Here is a 13324-nt window from a genome sequence, read left to right on the forward strand (position 1 = left end):
AAGGGAAGTCCCTTCATTTAGTTTATATTCTCCAATTTCTCCATCTCTTCTCTTTTTTTTTAATGTTCTTTCTCAAGTGTAGTAGAAAAGTTGTTTATACATATATATATATATATATATATTATATATACTATAGAAAACCTATGAATTTTTGCCTAAATAAAAAAATTATGACATTTGATTCAATTGGTTTGACTTAGTATGAATAGAATGCTAGATTTCGAATTAAAAAATAGATATACAACAAGCAACAAAGGTTTGCTGTATAGCATAGGGAACTATAGTCAATATCTTGTAATAACTTATGATGGAAAAAATTTTCAAAAATAACATATGTGCTTTTATATAACTGAATCACCTTGCTGTGCCCCTGAAACATTGTAAGTCAACTATACTTCAATAAAATATACATATTTAAAACACACACACACCCATTAGAACCAAATACTGCAATTCCCTTTTCAAAAGGTATCAACATTTTTATGACAGAGATCACTAACCACTGCTACATATGTCCAAACCATTATATTCCATATGTTCCTAACAGTGCTGAATCCTATGTGAAGTACAAAAGCATATGAAAGAGAGCATATCCTTATGGAACTTACCAAACATCTAGGATGAAAACTGATGAGAATTATACAAAAACAACACTATAATAACTACAAGTTATACTAACCACAAACCAGGCACAATGCTAAGTCCCTTGTATATTGATTACTTTATGTATTTTAAAGGATTTAAAGCTTATATGTACTTTACACTTTATATATTGCTTTCTCAAAACAGGTTATAAGTTAGGTATTACTTTCCTAACATTTTAAAAGAAGAAACTATAGTGCCTAAAGCAGTATAAATAATCTAACAAGATTTGGTTGACACAGGCCCACACTTTAACCTGTACTACAAGGATCTTCAATGAGTCTGTAATCATTCAGATGTTAAATTGAATGACACTGATAAAAGCTAAGAATGACAAAGAAGGAAGTTTACATACTGACTGAAAGCCATAGGATAAAGAGTCATAAGGAAGACTAGACTTCAGTTTGGCTTTAAAGGAAGATCAGTAATTAATTAAATAAATATAAAAGGGCTAGATATTATAAACATCAAGTTTATGAACCCTGTGAAAAATTCAGAAGGCAAGAATAGCATGCCATGATCAGGGAGACAAGAGGGAATTCAGAGATCCTGATGTGCTCCAACATGGATATGTATCTGAAGTACATTTTAATTTTACATATTTTCTCATCGGTGTATAAATGTGCTTTAGTCTACATAAAGTTCAACTTAATAATGTCAACTTTATACCAAAGGACCTCAGAAGCCTCTGAAAACAGGATGTGTCTTATAATGTTATTTTTAATATTGTAAGTATTAAGAGGACTTCCTTGGTGACTCAGTTAGTAAAGAATCTGCCTGCAATACAGGAGACCACCTATAGTGCAGGAGACCCAGGTTTGATCCCTGGGTTGTGAAGATCCCCTGGAAAAGGAAATGGCAACCCACTCCAGTATTCTTGCTTGTGAAATATGGACAGAGGAGCCTGGCTGGCTACAGTTCACAGGGTCGCACGAGTTAGACATAACAGCAACTAAATCACCACCAGAATATCAAACTTTATTTTATTCCAAAAAGCAAAGCCCCAAGAAAATCTCTTTATTTATAAGCTTTCAAATTAATACATAAACCTGGGTTCTACATAATAGCTAAATCTTGATAGTACCACTTTTATATATCATCAACCAGGAGGATAAAAACCAAGCAGTCTAAGTAGGTAAACTCAAACATTGCATGTCCAGATATACTACAAACTCAAAGTCTTCAGATTCTTCGGTTAATAAGGCTTTGGCACCCATTTACTTCAGACAGATTCATCCTGGAAAAACCACCAGGAGAGGAGAGGAGAGGGAAAGGAAAGGAAACAAAAGGAAAGGAAAGGCAAAGCTAGTCTACACCTAGGAGACAAACCACTATAACCATCACCCCCAATCCACATTTTAAAAAATGGTAAAAGAATAGAATGAAGTATTCCCAGGTCGTATCTGGCCCAGGGAAAGAAATCTCTCAAAATGATCTTTAAAATATCATAGAAAGGGACATAAAATAAAATCTAATGAAAGAGTCCAAGAAAATAATTATAGTTCATTGGGAATTCTTAATACATAGATAAGGTAGCCTTGATGTCCTGTGTTTGTTTAAAGAAACAGATGGAAAATGGAATATATTAGGAGAAAACCTAAATAATACATACGGCAAGAAGCAATATGTCAGCGTTTGGCATCCAGGAAGCCTAAGGGTTAATATCCTTCTGTATTTTAAAAGTGCAGTAAAACATATCAATTTTAGTTGCCTCTAATCTGAGGCCAAAACTTTTGGCATACTTCCCTCCTCACAGTGATAAAAGTACCAACAAGTATTTATTGAGTATTTGTCATGGGTCAGATACTATTGTGAGCACTGCAGAAGATACAGCATTGAAGGTGACAGACAAGGTCCTGCCCTTATGGAGCTTACGTTCTGTCACAAAAAGAAATGATAAATGTGGTTGGACCAGGGAACAAAGCATGACTAATTCTCTGGTACAAAGCTTCTGTCCTACAAGGCAGAAGCTTTCTTGCTGAACGACAGTTTTACAGAGACCTGAATCTTTTCCAGGAGGAGAAACTTATAGTGTGTGTTTATAGGTTTGGGGGACTTTACAGGGAGTAGGGGTGTAGGATAGGGCTTCACTGGTGGCACTAGTGGTAAAGAATCGGCCTGCCAATGCAGGAGACACAAGAGACATGCGTGCGATCCCTGGGTCAGGAAGATCCCCTGGAGGAGGGCATGACAACCCACACCTGTATGACTGCTGAAAAATCCACTGGCAGAAGAGCCTGGCGGGCTACAGACCATAGGGTCACAAAGTGTTGGACATGACTAAGCAAGGAAACAAGGATAGGACATGAAAGCAAATCCCACTAAGTCAGAAAAAGCTAATATTCTGACTCTTTAAACCCTGCCCATCCAGTAAGCACAATACCCCTGTGGCTTTGGTACAGAAGAACTTGGTTAATATTACAAATTTCTAGGAAGCTTTGATACATTTGGAAGCTAATGGGAAATAAAGTTTGTCTTTTCTCTGCCACCTCACTTGTTCAGTATGTCTTCTTGCAATCCTCTTTTCCCTTTTTCTATTTTGAGACTTTTTTGTTTTTTATTCTTCAGAAATCAATGCTTTAACCTACTAGAACTTATAATATAACACCAAGTATAGTTTCATTTCCAACATTTTATCCCTCTCCTCCTATCCCTTTCCCTCTTTTTTTATTACTCTTTGATCCCTGACTTTCTACTCTACCATCCTTTTTCTAACCACTTCACTCCAATTCCCCTTCTATCTTCTCCAGACAGAAAAAAAAAAAAAAAAAATGATTACTAGATACAGGGAAAGACAGAACCAAGTAAAACAAAGGGTTGACAATACGCTATGCATGCAGGTAAGTTCATTTTGTAAGAATTTGACATTTCAAGTTTAAAAAACTGCCTTATGTGAATAAATTTTCTTGGACTAGAATTACTAGATATAACACTCAAAGACTACAAAAGTAAAGTTTTAGGGGCTTCTCTAGTTGTCCAGTGGTTAACAATCCACCCTGCAATGCAGGTGATGTGGGTTCAATCCCTGGGCAGGGAGCTATTAATAAGATCCCACATGCCGCAAAGAAACTAAGCTCTCACACCAAACTAGAGAGACGTGGGCCACAACAAAAGTTTCACATGACGCAATGAAGATCCCATGTGCCGCAACTAAGACCCAATGCAGCCATATAAAATAATAAACATTAAAAAAATAAAGTTTTACATATTTTCTTAGCTCTGAAGATATTCTTTCAAAAGTCCTTTTGTGTTTTTGTATATATTGAACAATTTGCATGAGAGAGAGGAGGAAAGAACTGCCCCTGTTTTCTGCCTCTCATCAGAAGTCCCTTTTCAAATGTCTCTTTAAGTCCCAGATCTGGCCTCTCCTGAAACTGCCTTCATACCACATACCTAGAATGCCTCACTTTATTATCCCTCCAGTTTGTCTCCCTGCAGGGATATTGGGGACAGCCCAGGTTTGGAGTCAGACTGATTTCTACTGGAAGCTCAGCTTTACTTTACTTCTCCAGTGACCTTAGGCAAGTTACTTAACTCTCTAAACAATTTTCTCAACTGTAAAATGGTGAAGCCAATCTCATTACATTGTTATAAGCATTTAATGATCTAATGCATAAATGTTCTAATCACAATATGTGTCATACAGTTGTCATTTAATAAATAGCATATATGATTTATATACACATACACATATGTATACATATATAAACACCCAAGTGCCCGTCTTTTCCTCACATACACATGCACTCTACCTGTCTGTTTTCAATGCCATTCTCCCAGAGCTCTGCCTTTCTGCTGTTGAAGCATTCACAATTTTCCAGATTCACAATTAGCTAATGTAGGAATCTAATCACTGAAAATGTGCTAATGAGAAAGGATAAGAGAAGAGGACAGTGACTAATGCCTGCCAACTCCAATACCCCCCAGTGGTAAAATATGGCTCTTGGAAACAAAACTGTACTAAAAACTACATAGGCTGGAGCAGTGATTCACAGTATGAATTTTAAGCAGTATCATTTGGGAGCTTACTGGAGTAGTTCTCAGTAACTGTGACTGCTTCTTTTACATGTGTTAATACATAGGCCATCACTAATACGAGAATAAAGAAATAAATGGATATTGTGTCCTTTTTCATTTGAATTAAAGTATGTGCAGAGATACTGCATTTGCCCCCAAACACTCTACAAAACAAATGTAACTCCTAGGAAAATAAGACCATGAGAAGGTTAAATATCCATGTAATGTCTGTGATAAAGCAAACCCTAGAACACAAGTCTCTTTTCAAGTCAAGTCACTCTTTCTAGGCCATACTATGTTGACTTCATAAAGTTTATATTGGACATACTGATTTGAAATCCCCCTTTCAAAAGATGCAAAATTTGTAAATTAGGCAATGTCAAGAAAGCCACACCATCTGCCAGACTAACAGGCAAGTCTCTTAAGTAATGGACTCAATGCCTGGCCATGCAAGTCAGCCACTTAGTCATTTTTCTAGACGCTATCCATCATTGAGCACATTCCCAAATTTCATGCAACATAATTTAAACATTTAACTGGTTGTTCTGATTGGAATAAACAGTCAGCCCAAGTAAAAGCTTGACAATCCTGACACCTAGTGGCTGTGAAAAACTGGGTGAGATCCAGTTTGGGAAAAAGTAGCTATCTACCATGGCAATATCTTACAAACTACAGAGAATTTAATGATTATTAATACTACAAAATACCAATTCTAAAACCAACACTACAAAATTCCATTTTGGCTCTGATTTGTCTAGTGGTCTATACAAAGAGGCTGAAACTCTTGCATTTGTAAAGCATCTTTTCCTTTAACCTTACACATTTGGCAAACTCACTAAGCTTCAGAGATCAAACAAGAAAACTAAAGCTAAACGAAGCAAAAAAAAAAAAAATTTATTTGGCATGTTTATGATTCCCTTCTTTAATTTTGTATGTACATTCACATCCTTTCTTGATCTTGAGGTGGTTTTTCTCCTCACGTATCCCCCTGTCAAATATAAAAGCCATCTATTCAAGCCACAGAGGTTCCCTTTATGTCACTAAAGCATCCTTTGTCAAAGGATAGCTGAACCCTCACAAACCAGCAGGAGTTTTCTTTAAAAAAGGTATAAGGACACACGTGGAAACCCCCAAAGTGCACATCTAAAAGCAAGGACAATGCTGAATGCCGCAAAAAAAAAAAAAAAAAAAAATGCATGAACACAGCAGGTCAGCACCACACAGCACAACTTATTTCTGCCTCAGACATTAGAATATAAGTCTCCCCAGACCCACCTAAACCTCTGACAGGCAGAAAGGTGAGAAGACTTAAAGGAGAGCTCTGAGTCCTACCTGCTGACGTTTGAAGGCTAAATAGTCCAGATTTTCAAGCTCCTTCCCAAGCTTCTGGTAGGTTTTCTGGAGATCAGATTTGCTGGCAACATTTTTAAGAGACTCAAAGGTCCTCTGAAACTGAAATTGAAAACAAAGTAAATCATTAGGATAGCAGCAGATTTTTCTCAAATTCCTAACCAGCTAACAAAGACAAATGGTCAATAGTGAGCCTCAGTTTCTCCCATTCATAATACAGAGATAACAAATGCCCTTAAATTAAATAATGAGACAAAATTATAAAGAATTAGAAACTATATGCTAAGTACAAGCAACATTGCTGCATGAATGATTAACTTGTTTAGTCCTCATTGTAACAAAAGAACATACAGAATTTAAAAAAATTTTAACTTTTCATGGTTTAGGATACAATGCTACCCTTAAAGAAAAAATTACAGTGAATGTATAATTTCCAATAATAATGGCAAAGTATTAATATTAAAAGATCTCTCACATCCCAATCATGGAAACAAATTTATGTAAAAGTACCCACTTGTCTCTATAGAAACACTTATGCAGAATAGGTACCCAACAAACTTCAGCCAGGAAGATCTGTCAGATCTTATATTTTGAGAAGAAAGGAAAATGAATGTTTTGATGATCGAAGCATATGTAGCATGTTCAGCAAACATTTATTCATTTCTGCTCTATAACAGACATGTTATTAAATTGATTCTGCTGAATCAGAATGCTTTCATTCATTTTTAAGTCAGAGACTACATAAACACAAAGGAGACAAATTGCAGTGTATCACAGAATATTGTTCTGCTACTAATAATTAATTAAGCAAAAAGATCTCACAAGAAATTGAATTCTTGGTTTATCTTAGTAAATTAGAACATACTTTAAAAGATTAGTGATTGAAAATGTCAAAGTAATACCATTTGCAAGATATTTGCATTTACTCTCTCTTTATGTCATTTATTTCCCATATTCTCAGTGTGTGCCATTAGATAAAGATCTCTAAATAGAGACTTCACCATCTTAAACACACCAGAATTCCACTGTGACTATAATGCTATGAGACAGGCTAATAAAATTTTATAGAATATAATTAAGTTTCCAGGGAAATGATTTGACCCTTACTATTTCAAACTCTGTGGAATAAGTCACAATATAATGGCATTCTACTGAATTAAATCCTTAATTTCATGAAAGCAACATATTTATCTCAATCCAGGGTGACAGAGGAAAAAGAAATAGAAAATAATGCTAAACTTTCACATCAGGGCAATAAACTAAATTCAACAAACAATCTTTTAGAGCCTACTACGCACAAGGCACTTTGAGTATAAAACATATTTCTAAAATAACTTACAGACTACCAGGGAAATTAGACATAAAGCTCAAAAATGGGAAAGATACTGACATTTACTGCACGCCTACTCAGTGTCAGTTACTTCATCCTTTTCAATTTAAGCTTCACAAGAACCGCAGGAGTTCCTATTTCTCTTCCATTCTAAAAGCAAGTAAACTGAGACTCAGAAAGTTTAAGCTGTTTTATTTTTCAATAATACATAATTTTAATTCATAAAACAATAATTCCTTAATTTTTCTTTCTCTTGGCCTTTTCTTCTAATCTGGCTTTTCTTTCTATATGCCTTTCTCCTAAGAATCACCAAAGCTTTTATTAAGCCAAATGATATTTTTTTCCCAGTTTTACTGAGATATAACTGACATAGAGCACTGTATAAGCTAAGGGGTATGGCATAATGATTTGACTTACATACATCACAAAATGATTATCGTAATAAGTTTAGTGAACATCCATCATCTCATAGAGTTACAAAATAAATGAAATGTAAAAAAATATCATTTCCTTGTGATGAGATCTCTTCAGATTTACTGTCTTAACTTTCATATATAACATATATCGTCAAACATATTTATGTTGTACATCACATTTCTAGTGCTTATTTACCTTATAACTTATCTTATAACTGGAGTTTGGACTACCTTTGTCCAATTCCCCCTCCCACCACACCTCACCTCTGGTAATAACAAATCTTATCTCCCTATACATATAAATTTGGGGGGTTTTTTGTTTGTTTGCTTTTGAAGTATAATTGGCCTACAATACTATGTCAGTTCCTAGTATACAATATAGTGATTTGATATCTCTATACATTTCAAAATAGAACTAGGTTTTTATCCTAATATTTACACTCTTTCTACTCTACCATTAACTTTAACACTAGGCAAAGTAGTAAAAAGAGTGCAAGAAAGGAGATAAAAGTAATGTGGTGAAATAGAAAAAAACTCTCTGATACTATTGGAGAGACTCAGGCCATATAGAAGACATGAAGGAATTTGAGTTGGGTCTTGAAGGAGTTTTCAGAGACTTAAATGGGAACTGACTCTACCCATCAGTTTAAACATAGCCAAAGTCTGTTCATTCTCCCCTTCTGCAGCAGAGTAAACAAATTTCTTTTAGCATAATTTTAATAACCTGTATATTAGCTATTTATCATATTGTATGATCATTTCTGTACCTTGCCCATTTCTTGGTTTCTTCTCACTATGTTCAAATGAAACTAATACCAGATCTGAGAATCTAAACAATTTAGAAATTTTACCTATGAATTAATATAAGCTTTTACCAATCAACCTGTTCAGTTCTAAAGCATTCCTTATCCTCTGCATTTTCTCTTTCCTAAGATATTAGCTTTATTTCTTAACTATCTCTTCTTCACATTGTTCTTTGTGAATTTTATGCAACTCCAAATAGCAACTTTAGGGTAAACACATTTGTAAAGCTTCAAAATAAGAAACATGAAAACCAATACTTCCAGGTAATATGTCCATGACCAAAGAAAAAAGGGAAATCCAGTAATGATACCTCCCCACAAGATGTTTTCATTAACAGTGGGAGCTTGCATAACGTGGAGATTTTAGCTTGAACTTTCATTATCAGGACTTATATCCTTCATTTATTAACACTAACTACTTCCAAGTGCTCAGACTATGATGATTCGTTCATTAAGCAGCTTTTTTCACTTACAACAACAAATAATTATCAAGGAGAGGTCATATAAAATCTATAATGTAACTTGAAGTTAGATCTCTATTAAACATATCCCATTCCCATCTGCTCACATATACACTTAAACATACTAGAGAGTAAAGTAGTAATTCTGCCTTAGAGGTGAAGCTGAAGTACAAGAGATAAAAATAAGACAAAAGCTAAGGTTCAGATTTTACTTTAAGAGATTTGAGGTTACCTTGATTTGAAAATTTTTTATTCCAATAGGCCACTGTGCTTGATCACTGAAACAGACCTCTTGAGGTATTCTACATTAGTTTAGTACACTGTAATTTCATTATATTTACTGCTTCTCAATAAAGATCTCTCAATTGAAGTTGAGAAAGGAAGCATGATTAATTTAAGAGATTTTAATATTTCTGGATTTTTCCTGTTCAAAGTTTTGAGTGAAAACTTTGAAGAATCCCCAAATGCTTTGTTGAACACCGAGTTTATCCTATGTTAATATTTTTAACTCATTGCAAACTAAATTCAAACTTAAAAAAAAAAATCCCAATGAATAAATTTGATCCAAAACAAACTTAAACTTTAGGTATTTTATAAAACTGTCAAAACTGAACATTAAAATTGCCTCTTGTACTGAGACAGAAATTCAAGTTCTGTCCAATCTGACTGCCACTGCTGCTGCTGAGTCGCTTCAGTTGTGTTCAACTCTGTGCGACCCCATAGCCACCAGGCTCCCCCGTCCCTGGGATTCTCCAGGCAAGAACACTGGAGTGGGTTGCCATTTCCTTCTCCAATGCATGAAAGTGAAAAGTGAAAGTGAAGTCGCTCAGTCCTGGACCCCATGGACTGCAGCCTACCAGGCTCCCCCGTCCATGGGACTTTCCAGGCAAGAGTACTGGAGTGGGGTGCCATTGCCTTCTCCATCCAATCTGACCACTTTAGCCAAATTTCACACAACAGACAAGAATAAGATGCAAACAGCATCTCCAAAACCAAAAAGTAAGTATTGCGCACCACAAAAGTAAGCATTGTAAACACACACCCAGAGTGTTTTCTTATCAAATTCCTTTTTGGTCAGAAATTATAATAATAAGAATCCATAAAATAAAACAACAGAGGCCATGATTGCTCCTATCCCATTAAAATAACTGAAAATCTGTTTTGCAGAAAAGAGAAGCATGAGTGCGGCAGAAAAGAAAATATCTAGATTGACTCAGCATTCCCTCTTCCCAAATACATTTTCCTCCTTTTCCTGACAACATACTTTTAAATAAATCTAAGCTAATGTTCTGTACAAACTACCCATTCAATGAGTTCACGAAAATTATGTAGATTCATGGAGTAATTTGAGAAAGAGGACAAGAAGAAACCAGCTGAAACAGCAGGAAAAAAATGCATCCAGGGCAAGTAAAGCTTCCCTGGACCTCACTGCCAATGTCCTGGCTTCCTCTTGTAGTCAGATCAATAGAATCAAATAATTCCACAGCTCCAGCAGCCTACTAATTCCTATAATGAAAAAATATTGAGTAGCACTGCTCCAAAAGAACAGCCAGCTCATCAGTTGTCATTTTCCTTTATTTAATATTTTGTGCATTTGTATGATGTTAAGTGTTACTTGTAACATAAAAAGGAATTCCATACTCACAGCATTATGTATACAAAAGAGTATCCAATAAGTACCTGACTGAAAGCAATGAATCACTAAGTATGATCTTAGTGTCCCTAAAATGTCACTGTGAAATAGTACCAAAAGATTCTGGAAACTAAAGCAGAAGGAAGGAATGTTCAAAGAATAAATATTAATGCTCTATAAATATTAATGTTTAGAGCAAAAATGTTTTGAGCATAAGAAAGGCTAATCCACTCTATTTCAATGTGGCAACAACAGAGCAACCAAAGTGAAGTATTATTAAGAAAAAAAAGTATTTCATTTTCTGAACTTAATCCACTGACTCTCACATTTTCCAAATGAATTTACAGGATAATACGACTCATGAAAGGAAAGCTTACAGCTAAAGCTGAAAATTAAAGGACACATATATCTCAAATGATGTTTTAATGTAAAGAATGATAACCAAAACTAAATTAAGAACATAGAACAAAAAAATTGAGCTTGAAATCTGAATTAGAAATAATCCTGTAGTGTTGACAGCAATTGCTCTTGAAGTCTGGGTTCGAGTCCTTGCTGTGCCATTTAATAATTTCATACCTCCGGACAAGTCATATTGCTTCAGTTCTTGATTGTGTTATCTGTAAAATGGGAGAGATTGTCCCTGCCTGCTTACTTCATAAAATTGTTGTGAAATCAGTTGAGGAAAAAAAAGACATTCATTCAACAAATATTTAATATTGGCCTGGCAACATGCAAGCCATGCATGAAATGGAGGGGAAAAAAATAGCTCTTGCTCTAAAAAAGCATATAATTCAGCTTTACAGATTACTGATTTATAAATTCTAAAGTTCCATAAAAGTATGAAATCACTGTCATTAAACTCATGACCATTCAATAGTGAATGAGGATTGAACAAAAGAGCAACCCAGTAATTCCTTATTGAGAATCTCTCAGCAAGGGATTTTTGAAGGAAATAGAAAGAAAAGATACATTATTTAGATTTTTCTTCAATATTGCTACAAAACTTTATTTAATTAATTTTAATATGGCAGAACACTTAACATAAGATATATGCCCCCCAAAAATTAAGTATACAATATGTTGTTGCTGTCTACAGGTACAACGTTCTGAGATTTCTAGTTTATTCACTTCACTTAACTGAAACTTTATGCACACTAATTCCCCATTCTCTCTCCCCCTTACTCTCTGTAAATCACCATTCCACTCTTTGATTCTATGATTTTTCTATTTTAGATATCTCATATAAGTGCAATCATGCAGCATTTATCTCTCTGTGACTGGTTGAGGTTATTTGGCATAATGTCTTCATCTATGTTGTTACATATTATAGAATTTCCTTCCTTCCTTTTTAATACTGAACAGTATTTCACCATGCATTTATATTACATTTTCTTGATCCATTTATTTGTAAACATATAGGTTGTTCCCACATCTTTAGTGAATGGTGTTGCAATGAACATGGGAGTGCTAATATCTCTTTGGGATCCTGATCTCAATTCTTTTGAATAAATACTTAGAAGATGAATTGCTGGAACAAATGATATTTGTATTTTTAATTTTTTTAGAAACCTCCATACTGTTTTCCATGATATGGAAAATACTACAGTATTAGTGCTTCCCTGATAGCTCAGTTGGTAAGGAATCCACCTGCAATGCAGGAAACCCACTTCAATTCCTGGGTCGGGAAGATCCACTGGAGAAGGGATAGGCTACCCACTCCAGTATTCTGGCCTGAAGAATTTCATGGACTGTATAGTTCATGGGGTCGCAAAGAGTCTGATGTGACTGAACGACTTTCACTTCACTTAACGTCACCATATTTTGTATTTCCACTGATGGGGTACAAGGGTTCCAATTTCTCCACATCCTTACTAATGCTTGTCTTTTTTTAATATTATTAACAGTAATTCTGACAGGTATGAGGTGATATCTCATTGTGGCTTTGATTTGCATTTCTCTGATGATCACTGTCACTAAGCATTTTTTGCATGTATTTGTTGGGTGTTTATATGCCCTCTTTGGAGAAATATAAATACCCATTCAAGTTCTTGGACCATTTCTTTTTTATAATTTTATTTATTTATTGACTATGCTGGGTCTCTGTTGCTGTGCAGGCTTTTCTCCAGTTGTGGCAAAGAGGGGCCACTCTCTAGTCTCAGTGCACAGGCTTCCCATGCGGCGCTTCTCGCACATGCTGTGCTGCAGCATGGACTCCAAAGTACGCAGGCTTCAGTGGTTGCAGCTCCTGGGTTCTGGACCTCGGGTTCAACAATTGTGGTGCACGGCCTTTTGTTGCTCTGTGGTTAGCCCATTTCTTAACTGAGCTGTTGGTTTCTGAGCTGCAAAACTCCTTATATATTTTGGATATTGACCCTTTATCAGATATATGATTTGCAAATATTTTCTCCTATTCCATAGCTTGCCTTTTCTGTGTTGATTGTGTCCTTTCAATGCAAAAGCTTTTTAAAAAGTTTGATGTAGCTCCACTTGATTATTTTTGGTTTTGTTACCTGTGCTTCTAATGTCATATCCATAAAATCATTGCCAAGACCAGAGTCATGAAGATTTTCCCTGATGTTTTCTTCTAGAAATTTTAGTTTTAAGTCTTACAATGAAGTCCTTAATCCATTTTTGGTTAATTTTTGTGTGTAGTATAAAATAAGGGTCTAATT

General features: G+C 35.1%; 1 protein-coding gene across 1 annotated transcript in view; it reads right to left on the reverse strand.

Annotated features, from left to right (window-relative positions):
- The window catches only part of CTNNA3 (catenin alpha 3), a 1844203-nt gene that overhangs the window by 1627569 nt on the left and 203310 nt on the right, over positions 1-13324 (reverse strand). The window contains exon 6 of the mRNA XM_061163003.1: positions 5992-6111. Within this exon, the coding sequence (XP_061018986.1) occupies positions 5992-6111 (120 nt within the window). The remainder of the gene's footprint in view (positions 1-5991; positions 6112-13324) is intronic.

The sequence above is a fragment of the Dama dama genome, chromosome 15, assembly GCF_033118175.1.
Source record: "Dama dama isolate Ldn47 chromosome 15, ASM3311817v1, whole genome shotgun sequence".
Taxonomy (NCBI): domain Eukaryota; kingdom Metazoa; phylum Chordata; class Mammalia; order Artiodactyla; family Cervidae; genus Dama; species Dama dama.